Source organism: Papio anubis, chromosome 6, assembly GCF_008728515.1.
Source record: "Papio anubis isolate 15944 chromosome 6, Panubis1.0, whole genome shotgun sequence".
In the NCBI taxonomy this organism is placed as follows: domain Eukaryota; kingdom Metazoa; phylum Chordata; class Mammalia; order Primates; family Cercopithecidae; genus Papio; species Papio anubis.
Genome location: NC_044981.1, coordinates 116,172,600 through 116,190,230, shown reverse-complemented (window position 1 = coordinate 116,190,230; position 17,631 = coordinate 116,172,600). Strand labels below are relative to the sequence as shown.

At 39.0% G+C, this 17,631-nt stretch overlaps 1 protein-coding gene across 1 annotated transcript; it reads left to right on the top strand.

Annotated features, from left to right (window-relative positions):
* Positions 1-590: 590 nt before the first annotated feature.
* On the top strand, positions 591-16,070 carry RAB32 (RAB32, member RAS oncogene family). Its single transcript, XM_003898075.5, has 3 exons — positions 591-1,090; positions 10,234-10,511; positions 15,166-16,070. The coding sequence occupies exons 1-3, from the start codon at positions 841-843 to the stop codon at positions 15,313-15,315; spliced, it is 678 nt and encodes a 225-aa protein (XP_003898124.1). The 5' UTR covers positions 591-840; the 3' UTR covers positions 15,316-16,070.
* Positions 16,071-17,631: the final 1,561 nt, after the last annotated feature.

The window sequence follows — 17,631 nt, the reverse complement described above, 5'->3', positions numbered from 1 at the left end:
TCACTAATGAACAGGGAAATGCAAACCAGAGCCACTAGGTATCTCCACACATCTGCTAGGATGACTTATGAAAAAGATAAGCGATAAGTGTCGGTGATGCGCGGAGCAAAGGGAACCCTGTACACTGGTGATGGGAATGTGCACTGGAACAGCCATTACGGAAAACCCTACAGAGGTTCACTCAAAAAGTTAAAAACAGAACTACCAGGCCAGTGTTACCCGTCCTTTGTTAAGTTCAAAGTCACGGTGCCACTTCCTTTCCCATCTAAAGGGGACTGCTGGCGACCCAGGGCAAGGCCCGCAGGTGTGGCTCTCCCTGCGGGGACAGTAGGACAGGATGTGGATTTCCAGGCCAGCGGCTTCCAAGTTGGGCCCAGACGCCAGGCCGATCCAGGCCCCGGGCCGGCTCAGCCGCCTCGGCGCCTCCTCAGGGCCCCAGTGAACCTCCGACGCCCACGAAGGCTCCAGGCGGGCTCTCCGGAGGCCCACCAGCGGGCGGCTGGGCCTCCCTCCGCGCCGCGACCGCCAGGAGGCGCCGCCCGGGAGAGGAAGTCCACTTGGGCCCGGCCGGGCTTGGGGGGCGCAGGGAGTGGCGGGAGCCACCTAGCGCAGGGTCCTCCCCAGGCTGGCGCCAGGCCTTGCCCCAGTCCAGCCCCGCCCGGGTCGCGAGCACTGGCGGGTTCCGGGTCCTGTGACCGGTCAGGCGGCGTCAGCGGGCGCGGCGGAGGGCGGGCCGGCCTCGGGGGAGTTTCCGCGGCCGCCGGGGGCGGGGCGGGAGAGCGCGAGGCCGGGCGGGAGGCCAGACTCGGAGCCCCAGCACGCCGGACAGCCGCAGCGCTCATGGCGGGCGGGGGAGCCGGGGACCCCGGCCTGGGGGCGGCTGCCGCCCCGGCGCCCGAGACCCGCGAGCACCTCTTCAAGGTGCTGGTTATCGGCGAGCTTGGAGTGGGCAAGACCAGCATCATCAAGCGCTACGTCCACCAGCTCTTCTCCCAGCACTACCGGGCCACCATCGGGGTGGACTTCGCCCTCAAGGTCCTCAACTGGGACAGCAGGACTCTGGTGCGCCTGCAGCTGTGGGACATCGCGGGTAAGCGCGGCCGCTAGTTTCCCACTCCAGAGCCCAGCCGGGCCGCCCGGCTCCTCTCTGCCTCTTTACTTTTTCTTCTCTGCCTGAACTCGTCTGCCTGGGTACGTTTAGAAGAGAGAGGCCGAATCCAAGGGCGAGATGCGATGGACGCGGTCGGCTGGACTCGGTGGGGCCCGGAGGATGGGATGGGCAGTAGGAGCTGGAGCAGGTCCTGCACGCCAGAGGGAGGCGAGGAGGCCAGGGGGCCTTTTCCAGAAGTTTGAACTCTGAATAATGCAAGTGTATCATAGATACACCAGGACTAGTTGGGAAGGCTGACTTGAAGCGGGCCGGCGCCTCTCAGCCTCAACTCAAGTTCAGGGGGATTGGGTGACTTACCTGAAGCTGCACTCCTATTTAGTGACACCACCAAGACCAAAAGTCAGGTTCATTTCCAGATCATTTTCCATCACCCGCCTTGGCTCTGAGACTGGCCTTTGTGAGGGAAACTCCATTCCTCAAATACTTTGCTCTCCTCGGAAGCCCAGGACAGACACTCCGTGAAGATTTGGGAAAGCTTTTCTGAAACTTTACGCTCACCTCTTCCTCTCTTCCTAAACCAACACCTAGTCCCATCCCTGGTGCCCTCGCCCCCATCACTCCTCAATACACTGTTTCTCTGCCATTTGCTTTTACTTGTTCTGTTTGAGGGGGTACATTTCCCTCTGCTCTGATTTATGAACACTGGAACTTTGCCTGGTGTAGTGGTTGGGAGTGGGCGTTTTAAGATGATGTTAACTATTGGAAAGTTTATAGAAATGGTACCAAGCCAAGCGCCAGTGGCTCACGCTTGTAATCCCAGCACTTTGGAAGGCCTAGGCTGGAGGATCCCGTGAGCACAGGAGTTCGAGACCAGCCTGGGCTGTTAGTGAGACCCTGTCTCTACAACATACATACATACAAAAAATTAACCAGGCGTGGTCATGCGTGCCTGTAGTCCCAGCTACTCAGGAGCCTGAGGCAGGAGGATCACTTGAGCCTAAGAGAGGTCAAGGCTTCGGTGAGCTGTGTTCTCGCCACTGTACCCCAGCCTGGTCAACAGAGTGAGACCCTATCTCGGAAAAAATAAATAAATAAATAAAGTGCCAAAATTACTCTATTCAATCATTACAGGTGTTAAGAAGCTCAGTCTGCAACAGAGCATTAGAATGGGAGCTGGTTTAGGGTTAGAGGATGCCCGAGGCCACCCTTCATTCTACAGTCCATAGAAGCCCATAGAGGGTATAGCTACCTGGCTGATAGCAGAGTTGGGGGGTGCGGATCACAGGTCTACTGTCTGTCTGCCAGGTAGTGCTCTTGTCATTTATAGCTTGTTACTTAACAAAGAGTATTAAATAATTGTAACCTATAACTCATTCATTTAAGAGCACATTTCTCTCCCTCAGATAGGAGAATACATGTATGCATCTCAGTCCCTCAGAGAAAAGGAGTAATCAGCCGGGGACTCAGCTTTTTGTTGTTGTTTGTTACCAAAAGCCAAAAGTTCGTTTGAAAAGTCATCTTTGAAGCCAGAGACTTTTTCGAAATACTTCCTGCTGTTGCACAGAACCCTAATGAGCAGTATTTCTGCTTCTTGACAAAGTCATGGATTCTAAAGGTTGCCTTACCATGTGACGGTCATTCTCCAGGAATCTGCAGCATAGCTGAGGATTTTCACAAAGATGGTTTAAAACTTTGCTTAGAAGGGTGATTGACCTTGCCTTACTCTTTACGTAAATTATGGCATTTTGTTATTAGATGATAATTGGGTCCTACTGCTAGTAAATTAGTATGAGTAACTAGATTTTTAAGAGTTTATAGTTAGAGACTTGAGAAAGTAAAAGCAGGAGTAAGATATAAATTTTCTTTCTGGTATCACCTCTTCTTTTTTTATTAATCACAGACCTCGAATGACAGGAAGGGGTCATATCCAGTTTTTGTCAGATTCTGATACGTCTGCCTAGATGGGATATCCTTGCACTTTTCACTAAATCCAAAGCTTGAGTTTTACCAGGAAGGAAAACAGAAGTTTAAGATCTCCAAAAGGGATTTCTGGATGTTAGATATTGTTTCAACAAGTATTGTTGTCCCATACAGCAAGTACAGACCAGCAATTTACAAAATTAGAGGTAAATTTATAGAAATGATTAGGCTCACATTATAAGTAAGATTTTCAGAGATAGAATTTTAGTATAAGGAAAGTGAGGGAGAAAAATAGCTTAGTGAGAGACCAAAAAACAAACAAAAAAACTGTTTTAGAGACCAAAAAAAGCAAAACAAAAAAAACCTTAGCCTAAAGTTTGGAGAACTGTATTACTAACTGTTTGGTTTGAATATTTGAGCTACTAGTGAATCTCAGCTCATACCATTTGAATTAAGTAATGATGATGTCATGAAGGCAAAGTGAAGGCTGCTCCACAAACTTCCCCCATGGCTAAGCATACTTGCCTTATGTAGTAACAAAGTTGGATCATATTTAATTCTCAAATAATAGAAATATTCTTTGATTGCAAAATAGTAGGTAGAGCCAGTTACTTGCCATAACTAAGTTAAGGTGTGGTGTTTTTACTAGTTAGGTCTTTTTTTTTTTGGTTGCTTTAGTGAGAGGGCAAGATAGTAAAGAAATTATGACAAATCTCTATCCTTGAAAGCTTTGGCAAGTACGATAGACTGGAATTATTAAATGTTTTCTATACATGTAGCCAAGCAGATTCAGTTGAACTCTTCAAGTTAAGAACCATTGTGATCCTCGGATACATGAATGTGTTCTTACGGCATTGAAGGAATCTGGCTTTAAAATACAGATGCAGTTTAGTGCAGTTTTTGTGTAAGACCATTGCAGTCTCTTAACTCACACATGCTTTGGGACTGCTGCTCAAAACGTAACTGAATTCATATAAATGATATTTACCCAAGCATAAAATGCATGCTTGGAAGATATAAACTATATAATCTATGCCTAAACTTATTTTCCATCATTTTGATTCCCATCCAAAATAGAACGTGGATCCTGATTGCCTTGCTCCATCTTATACTTTGTCAGTTAGTATACCTAGTAATCTCCCTTTGTCTTTTTTTTCATAACTCTCCTATAATCCTTCATGAGCAAGAATCTGGAATATTACCTCTTGATACTTTCCTGATTTTAAAGGTAGTTTTCAGTCACATATACACATATTTCTAATTATAAAGAAGCCGTGCTTTGAGGAATTAGTCTGTGTAATTATTTGTAGTCTCCATCTTAAACACAAATACTGCAGTTAAGTTTCCGGTGTTTATTGGTGGCTGATTACATACCAAGTCATTTACAAGGCTTTTTAAAATCTTTGTTACATATGGGTAATCTGGCTCTTGTACAATCTTGCCATCCTCAGCCTTATTCAAGCTCAATTGTTGTGCTGAATTATAAGCGAAGCCAACTGGCCCATTTACATCTGTAAATCTTTCACTGTTCCTGAGTCCTGAGACACCTTTGAGTGCCGCAGTCTGGGCTATCAATTCACAATTGTCCAGGCAGGCAGCTGGTCAGCATAATAACATATTTGTATTACTGCACATGGAAATTCCCCTGATAATGGCAGTCCTATTGCCCTTCCCTTTTGAATGTGTTACCATCCTTCATTGCCTCAATTAGCCCTCATAAGCTAAAAGATGCTCAGGTTATTAGTAGAGATAGTAGAGCACTGATAGGAAGTTCTACAACTTTCATTTGCTCTCAGCCATTTGCCATTCTACCTTTTGAGTTGAATGAATTATAGGTTTTAGTGGTCCTGTAATCTAAACACAGAAAGGTATAGTAACTTGTGTGGAGACAGGTTTCATGACTCACATATGAAAGCAATACACTTTTAAAAGGATAGCAGAATTTTGGTTTATTGGTGTCAAAACAGCATCACAAATACTTTTCAAAATTTCCAAATGTCCTGGTTATCATGAAATTAGTCATGTGTATGTTATCTTGACCTTCCAATTTTCTTAAATATGAAATTTTCAGCAAGTCTCATTCTGTAATAAATGTACCCAGGATTTTGTTTTTAGTCAGATATGATGGGGACATCAGATCAGGAGATGGATTGCCATTGGAAAGATAGTTTATCATAGTTCCCAAGAGTGGGGGCACATTATGCCACACCACGTGAGGCCACAGGGAAAAGCAGCAGGGTTGGTCATGAGAAAGAAGGAGCAAGGAAAATGCATGGGCTGGAGCTTTTACTGTGGCTTTTGCAGGAAGAAACCAGTGAGGTAGGGTAGGCAAGCTGAGCAAGTTGAGGATTGGCTAGTTTGAATAATTTTGGTGTACTCTGGGTGATAGGAGTAGTCTCTAGTTGTCCAGTATTGGGCTGTGGGGTGATTTGGGACAGGGGATAGTGTCCCAGACTGCAGGATCCTGGTGCAAGGAAGCAGGTAGTATGGATTTAGGATTGATGGGCTGACTGATATGGTGTGCATGTCAGAGGTATGCTCCAAGATAGCTCCTTTGCTGTCTCTAGAAATTAGCTACCCGTGGGAGGATCAGTCCCTCCCCAGGCCTGCAATGCCCCAAGTGGTCAAAACGTCATAAAGTGTAGAAAAAACACCATTAATACGTATTCCTAGGCACTTACTAAAGATTGAGAGATTAAAGTACTCTTCCAAAGAAGGAAAATTTGAAGATCTCAGATTAAGTATTTCCTTAAAATAATAAGGATTTCACACTAAATCAACACTTAAGTAGTGGGCCACGTCCACAAGTTTAAGTTGTCTTAGGTTTGTAGAGCTCTTCTCTTGGATGGTGAAAGAAGTGCATAGATACAAATTTGGGGAGACTTCTGGAGGGTGAGACAAAAGAGCAAGCTAAGGTTGTTTTAGAATTCTATTCAATTATATTTTCAAAAGTTTTTTGTGCTTTTTAATAGTTGAGTAGGCTATAAACATCTAGTCTTTTCACTGTTCTTTCACGGACCTTGAGAAAGACAGACCAATGTGAAAATAAATGGATGGCAAGGGTTTAGTTTAAGGCTCCAACAAAGTCTTTCTAACTAACAGTTGCCCATGTATTCTCCTCTTCCCCATGATTTTCACTCACTTTTATCCCGATATTTTTCTTAAGCATCATCTGCAGTGGTTTTCCTATTTTTTTTCTTCATTCAGTTTTGTTACTCTTTTACTTTACAGATTTATTTAATCTGGGTTTCAAAAGGTGGTAGATGAGCAAAAAAGATACTTTGTACATGATTTAAGTTAGTTTTACAACTGGAGGAACTTAGCATATCTATGTGTTGTAAATCTTTGAAGCAACATAGTTAAATATAAATATAGGTTACACCTACTTAGGTTTTTGGAGAGCAACCCTTAATTTTATGTTACAATTATTATTTTAAATTCATCTTATCTTTTCCCACTCCCTAATTAAACCTCATGTGTTTTGGAAATTTTTGTTTTTTAACTTGCTTTACCATTTCTGAAGCATTAATGGATTAATTAAGAATTTATTAAAAAGAGATTACAAATTCATTAAAATAGAAAGTATATTTTGCTATTATTTTAGAAAACAAACTGTTTCCCTACATACATGGTATTGGCCTTTTGATGCTGGGTTATTTACATTTTATTCCCATTGCTGTCTGGATTCAGTGATTGTAGAATATATAGAAAATCGGTATAACATTCAAATTATAATACGGGAACCTAAAATATCAATGTTAGAGCCAGGAGGACTTAGTGATCCCTACAGATCCCTGAGACCAGTTGGCATAGTTAAGCCAAAAAAGTTTCTTGCCTAGGTTGCTTGAATGTTGGGTGCTTAGCATTTTGAATCCCTGGCATAGTTAGACTTTTATCAAGTTTGTTTTTCTCTGCAAACCATTTTTACAATTACAAGGTAGAGCACATAACGAGCTAATAGTTTAAAGCTTTCACATGTTTAATTGGCACCATTTTTAAAAAGAATACTCAGGCTTTCATCATGCGGTAAACTTGTGGAGCACTCAATAATAGCTGACATTTATGCAGGGCTTACCTGGCATTTTACACTGTTTTGAACTTGAAGTATAACTTAACATGCATAGACCACCTCCACTTCAAGATATAAAATATTCTTAGCCTTCTAAAACAGAAATCAGCTACGTTTTCTATAAAGGGCCTGACAAATATTTTAGGTTTTGTAGGCCATTTCATGTATGTGGCCACTATTCAACTCTGCCATCGTAGTACAAAAACAGACATCGACAACATGTAAACAAATAAGGGTAACTGAATTCCAGTAAAACCTTTTTTAGCTGGATTAGGTCATTGGCTGTAGTTCATCAAACTGCCCTGGAAGACTTAGGCAGGAACTAAGTTTAACCCTCTCAGTTACCCTCGAAGGGAGGTATTATTTTGTATACTTTTATGGAGGTATAATTGACATACAATAAGCAGTACAATTTGAAAAGTTTTTGCATCACTGTAGTCAATATTTCAAATATTTTCATCATCGCAAAAGTGTTCTTCTCTTGCCCCTTTGGAATATATACCCTGCCTTTCCCAAGGCAACCATTTATCTGCTTTCTCTTACTGTATTGTCATAGTTTGCACTTTTTACAATTTGATATGAATGAACTCATGTAACATTACCCACTTGCACTCTGACCTGGCTTCTTTTACAAAGCATAATGATTTTGAGATACATTCATGTTTTTGCTTGTATCCATGGTTTTGTTCCTTTCCTTTCTATTGTTGAGCTGTATTTCGTTGTATAACTAGATGATAGTTTATCCATTAATCTGTTGATTGACATTTGATTTGGCATCTGTGAACATAATGAAAGTGACTTTGAGAGTTCAAGTTGTCCACATCCTGGTCAACACTTGGTGTATTCAGACTTCTTAATTTTAGCCATTCCTGTGGGAGTGAAGTGTCAAGTTGTGATTTAAATTTGCATTTCCCCAGTGACTAATGATGTTGAACATCTTTTCCTGTGCTTATTTTTTTTTTCATCACATACATTTTCTGGCAAACTGTTCCAATCTTTTGCTTACATTATTAATTTTTTTATCTTCTTCTTTGGGAGTCTTGAGAGTTTATATATTCTGGGTATAAGCCCTTTGTCAGATAAACAGTTTGCATTTTTTCTCCCAGCCATTGCCTTTTGTTTTCACTTACTTAACCAAGTAATTGACACTTTTGATTTGCCATATAGTGTGGTTGTTTAAAAAGTACACTCTGATGTCAGGACTGCCACCAAATTTTGAATCCTAATCTTGGGAACTAAAGAAAATTAATATTTTTAAGCCACAGGATCTTCTTCTAAATTACTTGTCATAAACATTTCTGATTTTCTTATGCTTTACAAGAAAGGTTGTATGAGTAAATATTTAAATAAGACTCACTAGTAAAAGGAAATACTTGAAATTTAAAGATCATTCCCCTCCCCCCCAAAAAAATAGTCACTAAAGTTTAACAGCTCTTTGTTAACTTCTAGGTTTCTGACTGCTCTTTTACTAGTTTGACACCCCACTCTCTTTTCTAAATTAAAGATATAGCCCAAAGGAATACTTTATTACCATGTAATTATCTTGAAATCTTACTTTTTCAATTTCCTAATTTAAGACTATCTTATCTTGTTGCTTAGTCCTTTCATATTCAATAATTAAAATATATGAAAATGGAAGTGGTTGGTAGTGTGTGCACTGCATTTGAAATTGGAATCTGAATCATTTCAATGCGTATGTAGTCTTTCTGCAGAATAGTGATTTTGAACAGTTGGCATATCATCGAAGTTTTTATAAATGTCAGCATTATGAGCCAATGAACTATATAGTTGGTCAAATTTACATTACAATAATATATGAACATAATATTAGGGTTTTTTATGTGACCATTTGTTACAGTAAAATTTAGACCTTTGGACTATTACAATACAGCTTCAGTTAAACCATGTGAGGAGTCATCACAAAACAAACCTTAACTTTATCCATTTACATTTGGCCATTGTTTTATTCTTCCATTATTCCCTAAAACAATATATAAAATTATATTGCATTGTAGAGTTTGGAGAAGGAAGAATTTTATATTTTGGGGTATCTTTGCATCTGTGCAGATAAAATGTATCAATAAAATGTAGATAAAGCCGGTTGCTCATGTGTTTCAAGAGGAAAGTGTTTTTATCATAGAACAGAGTGATACATCTCCGATGTGCATTGATTGCCAATCATTTTTCCTTCACACTGTAGTCAGTAACTAAGTCAAGGCAACTGCAAGATAGTTCAGAAAGGCTAGCATCCCACTTCTATAGGTGTGGGGGAGTCAGAAGACCTGAATTCTAGTCCGGTATTCTTTAGTGAGTGATACTGTAATCCTAGCCAAGCATCCCTTTGCCTGTTGTTACATCTGTCAGATGAAAAGAAGGATTTTCCTATGCCAAAGATTAGTACAACAGCAGATAGTAAGAGAATGCTTTGCAAAGTCCCATATAATGTACAAAGCAGATTTTTCCCAAAGTGTTTTACATAAGTTAAATTATTTTATAAGTACAATGATATTTGAAGAACCCTGGAATTGATTCTTCTTGTAACAACACAACCAGTTGTGCTTTTTGTTCTGAAATAGATTTTCGTGTGTCTGCTACTTACAGGGGTGAAATCTTGCATATTGCATCAGAAGTGGGTATGGGCTAGAGATATGAAGGAGAGATGAGTTGAGAACATGAGCTACTTTATCTCATGTCGAGCCTTAATCTATTGGACTAGCATGTTACCCACTGCACTTATCTCCTTCCTACAGGCTTCATTTCTTCTATTCTTGTCTCTTCTTCCTCTACTTCCAGCTTTGTGTTTTCCTTTAGTGCCTCTCTTCTCTTAAACTAAAGGGAGAGGAGTTGGAGTAAATGACAGACTTTGTAGTTTTAAATATTATCATATTGGTTTTATGGAGAATATGTCATACAGAACATAAAACTAATTCATTATGTACTTAAACCAAATTATCAGACACATCTGCTATATAGGTCATCGTCTGTATGGATAGCCTTAATCACACCAGGTTATGCTGCTATGGAATGGAAGATATTTGTTCATAGTATTGCTGTTGGGGTAAAAGGAGTTATACTTAAATGTAAACTCTGTCTGAATTACAAGTTTTTATTTTTTTCCTATATTTATGTCTAGGGCAGGAGCGATTTGGCAACATGACCCGAGTATACTACAAGGAAGCTGTTGGTGCTTTTGTAGTCTTTGATATATCAAGAAGTTCTACATTTGAGGCAGTCTTAAAATGGAAAAGTGATCTGGATAGTAAAGTTCATCTTCCAAATGGCAGCCCTATCCCTGCCGTCCTCTTGGCTAACAAATGTGACCAGAACAAGGACAGTAGCCAGACTCCTTCCCAGATGGACCAGTTCTGCAAAGAACATGGCTTCGCCGGATGGTTTGAAACTTCTGCAAAGGTGAGATCTGCTTTGCTTATGTATCTTTTGCTTTCTAGCTCATAAATCTAGGCTGTAACGCTAAAGTATTTAGATGTATTTATGTGAGTGGTGTTTGAAAGTCTGGAAAATGAGAAGTGTAGCATGGATGTGTTATAGCTTCTTTCAGTCCACAACAGTACTGTTTTCCAAATTGACTAATGGCTAATAGAAGGGCAGATTTTCCATAAAAACAAAAAGAGTTATTTAGAGCAAAAAGCAAATGACATTTTCTGTGAGTCTGAGTTTTTAACTGAGGTACTTCTCATGCAACTGGAGTGGATGGGGGTATTGTCAAGCACAAGAATTTTTGATTTTTGCAAAAGGCTAAATGAATAGGAAGATGCCTCTGGTGAAGATGTGTGTCACATGCAGGACCATGTGAAAAGATCAGAGAGGAGATTTATTCAGATGATGTTTGAAGAGTTTTAGGTTAACTGTGTATGAAAGATTTGAAACAGCTGGAAAGTATCAACATTTGTGGTATGCTTCATAAATAGTAGAGTGAGAATTTTTTCTTTTGTCGATTATGGAAAGCTGAATAAAATATTTTCTGAAGGAAAAAATAAAATAGTAAGTTGGCTTTCAAAAATTTCAACAGTCTAGTGACCGGGCATGGTGGCTCCTGCCTGTTTCCTAGCACTCTGGGAGGCTGAGGCGGGCGGATTGGGCAGATCACTCGAACTGGGAGTTCGAGACCAGCCTGGGCAACATGGCAAAACCCTGTCTCTACCAAAAAATACAAAAAGTAGCTGAGCATGGTGGTGCATGCCTGTGGTCCTAGCTTCTCGGGAGGCTGAGGCGGGATGATCACTTGAGTCTGGGAGGCAGAGGTTGCAGTGAGCCAAGATCACACCACTGCATTCCAGCCTGGGTGACAAAGTGAGACCCCATCTCAAAAAAAAAAAAAAAAAAAAAAAAAAAAAAAAAAAAAAAAAAATTCTTAACAGTCTGGATATAGAAAAAAGGTGAAAATAATACATATATGAAATGTTTGGAGGGGAGTTGCATGCATTGGAAGTTTCATATAAGGGGGTTAGTGACAGTCCGATTTATGTAAGAATGATGAAATGTTTGAAAAATTCTGTAATGACAGATAAACATTATACCATAAATTTGTTGAAATCTTAACACAGTTCTAGCTTTTAGTTTATGTTCTGTGGATTTCGTGTGTGTGTTTATGTGTGTTTTTATATACGTTTGCACGTATGTATGTATCACTGTTCCTCCAAATCACCCACCTCATTCTGGGTATTTATTATCAGATTAGGTTTAACTCTACTAGAAACTTACCCTTAGAGTAAAAAAACTACTTGATGCCCATCATGATCTGCGGGATAAAAGCAAAGCAATGAGAGACTGCGCAAAAGAGAGACTGCTCCAAAAATATTGAGCAATGATGGAGTGACTGGGAAAAAAAAAAAGACTGTTTATTGGAGGCAGAAATGTAGACTCCTAAGCTAGAGGCTAATTGTTTGAATAAATATAGCATCTTAAAATTTCCTTCTTTAAATAAAACAGTGGTAGAGGAAAGATGAAACCCAGGGGTGCTATGTGAGCACTTAACCTGACATGAAGAAGAAAATCACAGAAAGAAAGCCTTCTTATAGAGAAGGTACCTCAGCCTCCCAAGAAGCTAGGACCACAGGCATGTGCCACCATGCCCAGCTACTTTTTGTATTTTTGGTAGAGACAGAGTTTTGCCATGTTGCCCAGGCTGGACTCGAACTGCTGAGCTGGAGCAATCTGCCCACCTTAGCCCCCCAAAGTGCTAGGATTACAGACATGTTCTTCTGGACACTCATGCCCTCTGTCTGCTCTGTATGCCTATTGGGTGATTTGCTCTGCTTCCCAGCTTTGCTGTAAAAAGACCAAAAAAAAAAAAAAAAAAAAAAAGACAGTAAATGTAACTGCTTATGCGAGTGTACATTTTGGTAGAGGAGTTTTATAAATTATAGACAAAATTCTCCTTTAGGCTTTATTTAATCTTTCGGGTAATAAATCCAGATTTGCCCCCAGATGTAAGACGTCACGTGACTAGTAGCTTGTGACTGTGTGAGTTATCGGTTTCATTATATTTATGGATACGATTACACGCAGAGGTGAAAGGTGAAGCACTGTTTAAAAGTTTCAAATTTGCTCTGTGTTTCCCTACAAATATAGTAGAAGCAGCTTCTGTAGAATTTCTTTAGCAGTAAACCAGGGGTGTTCCAAGAGAATAACAGTAATAAAAAATTAGGTTAAAAATCTTAGATTTAAGGCTTAAAGTACTGCCTAAATGTCACTAGTAGGTACACTTCTGAGCTGGCCAGCAGCTGACTTCAGATCTGACTTTTGCTTGAACTGCAGTCATCTGAATTTCACTAGGAATACAGGCAAAAGATAACTTTTGCAAATACATTTCATCATTTCACCTTTATGGCAAATAATGGATTTCTAATATAAAACTTTAATAATGTTAACATATGGGAATTACATTAACATGTGACTACACTGACATTGGAATTTTAACCAGTTGCTTCCACATACAGTTAGAGAATTTTATAATTATTTGCTATAATGGAGATAGCTGAGGCTGAATGTCACTTGGACGTTCAAAAGATCAATACTTGAATTAAAGTTAACACTTATCTTGGGGGTGGAGGCAAAAAATAACTAAAAAGCTGGTTTCAGTGCTGTGAAAGATGCCTGTACGTAGCCTAGCTCTTTTAGGTTACTTGTTGTCTGATAAAGGCTTTACAAATAAGGAAAAAGGCTGCAGTGAACCTTGTAGCATTGGATTGGATTAGACATTAATATGAGCTTCAGGTTTCATATGTGTGTGTGTGTGTGTGTGTGTAAGAGTATCTGCATATATATGTGAGAATGTGTGTAGGTGTATGTATGTATACACACATATGTGTAAACAGATGAAGTTGATATAGATGCATGTGTGTACCATACTAGCCATACCTGCTGAGAGGGCTTAAAAGCAATGACACCACGGAACCAATTAACTTACCGAGTGCTCAAAATTCGGTTTTTAAATATCATTCTCCAGTAAAAAGAATGGGAATCCCTGGAGTAATGCCTGATTTCAGGGCGGGTGGGACAAGGAAAGTAAAGATGTGCCTGTGATATTTTGTTGTGCGAGAAACTAAGGAAGTACTCACGAAATGATAGGGACATGTCACAAAGATACAGGATACTGCCATACAAGCTCCAAACATGTAAGACAATTTGAGCACCAAAGTAAATAATTTCTGTAATGTGTTCAACTTACAGAGTAAACTAATAATCCATGATAGAAATGAACAAATGAATAAATAAATGAGGGAGAAGGGAACCTCTTTCTAACAGTAGAATTCCAGCTAATAAATGTAGAAGGAATGGCAGAAATAAAAAGTCACCATTAAACACCACAGTGATGACTGTTGTAGGGAGGAATTAATTGATGCTAACATTAGTGGGGGAAAGTGTGGTAAGAAACAGGATATTGACATATTTGCACTAAGTACAAAGGGAAAAATAATAACTTTTCTGTGGAGAAACCTGTCAAAAACAACTTTAAGCAGTGTGCTTCCTGATAAACTGTGCAGGGTACATCACTTGTGTTTTATTTCTGCCAAAAATATATAAGTTGAATTTAATGATAAGGAAACATCAGACATCGCAGATGGAGGTATATTCACCAGCCAGTGCTCTCTGAGTGTGTCAAGGTCATGAAAAGCAAGGAGACTGAGGAACTGTTCCAGAGTAAAAGAGACCCCGGGGCGACAACAGTGAAGTACAGCCTGTGATCCTACATCTGAAATAGGGCATTGAAATAATTGACCCAATTTGAGTAAGCTTGTTAGACTAACACTGATACTACACTATTGTATAATTTCCTGATTTTGATAGTTGTATTCTGGTTATCTAAGATGTTAATATTTGAGAAATATGTGTGAATGGTAGGAATGTTCACTATTTTTGCAATATTTTAGTAAATCTGAAATTATTTAAAAATGAACAGTTAAATATTTTTTAAAATAAGCACAGTTTTTTCAATGTGTTACTTACCGTGTGTTTAATGATAACTTATAATTCAGTCACACAAATGCTGTAACAGCTAATAATTCCTTAGGGTGTCCTTAATGGATGTTGCACTGACAACATTGTTTCAGGCTAATTTATACATGACAACTAAAAGGAATAATTTGTACTTATAGATGGAGAAGTGACATGATACATTTATCATATTTTAATGTGGTTTGAGCCCTTTCAATTTTTTTTCACAGTGTATCCTGACTGCTTGAATTAGATATTCAAGGGCCGGAATTTTTTTTATTTGGAATGGCTTCATTATATGAATTGCAGCCCAGAGCAAAGATTCATTTTCAACTATCGAGATAGCTCATTGAACCTCAGTGGCAAAGGTTTAAGATAGGAACATCAAAAAAGGTGTCCTTCATAAAAATAAGGGAATTCTTTCCATCACCACATTATTCTTTAACATTCAGCTCTAAGTGGGCACACACTTTAGTATTAGAGGAAAGTAGCTGTGCACTTGCAATGCCACCTCTAACAAATTTTTCTGGTCCCATTCATACTGTTAATGCCTTATTCTAGGAATTAATTCTAAAATTTAACCTTGTTCTTCCTTTCTGCATTACAGGATAACATAAATATAGAGGAAGCTGCCCGGTTCCTAGTGGAGAAGATTCTTGCAAACCACCAAAGCTTTCCTAATGAAGAAAACGATGTGGGCAAAATTAAGCTAGATCAAGAGACCTTGAGAGCAGAGAGCAAATCCCAGTGTTGCTGATAGGGCTTCTGCTTCTCTCGTGTGTGCCTCAGCTCTGAAGAAGTTCCTGAGAATGGGTTATGGATGTCATGTTAGCTGTGAGTCTTCCCACAGGTGGCACTTCAAAAGGCAGCACCACTGAGTGCCTGCACTTATTTGAAAATGGAACTTTGGGAGAAGTATCCCTGCCAGTGGCTCTGTAACTTAACAGATGACAATTAGGCTTTTGTCATTGTCGCCATCATATGGAAGATAATGTTTACATCCTTTTAAACATCTTTTTATATGACAGTTCCTTAGGATTTGGTAAGCCTTCCAAGTTGTAGCTTTTAATGTAAGTGCTGGGGTGGTAATAAAATGTTACCTCCAGTCTTATGGTCATTTTGAGTCTATATTTTTGCCATCTTATTGTATCCTCACTTTTTAGGGGGGGTTTTAGATTCTATTAGCCACAAAGGCTTGAGGTTTCTCTTTAGCAATTTTCTATTCAAAACTTTGGAAAGGCCAGGTATGGTGGCTCATGCCTATAATCCCAGCACTTTAAGAAGGTGAGGCAGGAAGATCACTTGAGCCCAGAAGTTTGAGGTCACAGTGAGCTATGACTGTACCACAGCACTCCAGCCTGAGCAACAGAGTGAGAACCTCTTAAAACAAGACAAACCTTTTGAAACTTTGTGTAAAATTATTTTCCTTACATATAATTTACCCATTCATAGCTGGTGTGGCATGTGGTCACTCTTCTTAAATACATTAAAATGACCTTAATGACTGAAAAAGTACTCACAGCACATCTGTATTATGGATGTTTCCCTCTGGATATGGTTACTACCCCTTGGAAACTATATAAATGAGCATTTCTTCTTTTCTCTCCCTAGTCCTTTCTCTCTTCTCTTTTTCCTGTTTATGTTCATAACTGAAGGCCTATGTGATATGATGGTTGCAATTCTTTCTCAAGTTTGTGATAGCAATGGTCAAGGAGAAAATGTATTTCAAAGCATATACAATTAAATCTGAGCTTCTATAGTATGAATTGTGAAAGACACTAGGTCATGTATGGTTTTGTATAAGGGTTGGGACATTTAAAGTATAATATCTAAGAAACTTAAGGCAGACTCACAATATTTGCATTACCATTTAAGCCAATTAAGGAAAATAATAAATATTTTGACTGAAGTCTTACTTTTGAATTACTATAGTTCTATAATAGAAAGATAATATGGGATGTACTTTTCTGCCTTAGAAAACTTTGTTCACTTTTGCCTTCTATTTTTAAGGGACTTACTTATATCATGTCCAACTTACTGATTTAAGAAAGATCCAAACTTACTTCTTTCAAAGAAAATGTTAAGAGTTTTGTGGCACAATCCAAAGCTAATGCAAAATGAGACCTTGACCAAATTTGTTTTATACATTAAGTGAACTTGGATGGGAAAGATTCATTAATTTATTGTGAACGAAACAAAACAAAGGCCTAGGCTTGGCAAGATCTAATCTCAACACTTTGTGAGGTCAAGGAGGGAGAATCTCTTGAGCCCAGGAGTTCAAGACCAGCCCTAGCAACATAGAGAGACCTTGTCTCTACAAAAATCAAAAACAAAAACAAAACACCAAAAAACACAGCAAGAAGTGCATTTGCTTTGACAGCTGTGTTCTGGAAATAAATAATAGTTGTCATGAACCATAAAATGTAGCTCTCTTTTCATTAAACCTAACTTTTGCCTAGAAATCACATATATGTTTATATGTTACATATTTAAGAAAGAAGGAAAACCCTTTTGACCTCTTTGGATATGTATTCTACATATCTACATAGCACCAGATTTTCTGAAGTGAAAAAGTAAAAGACCCTGATTTAAGTAATGTATATCTTTTAATGACTATAGCACCTGTTTTTTTTTTTTTTAATGTTGAATTAAATCTATCTTTCTAAAATATGTTTCATACTCCTAAGTTTTTTTCTACTCTAGGTACAACTTTTCAACCTTTTTTATATTTCAAAGTCCAATGGTATTAAGTATGAAATGGTACTTAACCTCAAATGTTAGAAATATAAAGCTTATGCTAAGTAGTTTCTGAAAAAGATTGCAGTCTGCTTGGAATTTTCTTTTTTATATATTAATTTTCATTTTTACAAGAAATCCATTGTGCTTAAATTCCCCCTAACAGTACATTCAAAATCAGGAGTATTACACTCTCATTGCCCATCTTTACAATTGTTAATAACTTCTCAGGGTAATTTTAACATTGGTAATACCATAATTAAATTGTTTTTTGTAAACACTTAGGATTCTTTCTCGTGTGAGATAGTTTATTGTATTTACCATTTCCTACAGTTTA

Excerpts from the sequence above, each read along its gene's own strand:
- RAB32 (XM_003898075.5), top strand. The coding sequence starts at position 841 with ATGGCGGGCGGGGGAGCCGGGGACCCCGGCCTGGGGGCGGCTGCCGCC. Across the intron at positions 1,091-10,233 it reads GCAGCTGTGGGACATCGCGG|GGCAGGAGCGATTTGGCAAC; the intron begins GTAAGCGCGGCC and ends ATTTATGTCTAG. Across the intron at positions 10,512-15,165 it reads GGTTTGAAACTTCTGCAAAG|GATAACATAAATATAGAGGA; the intron begins GTGAGATCTGCT and ends TCTGCATTACAG.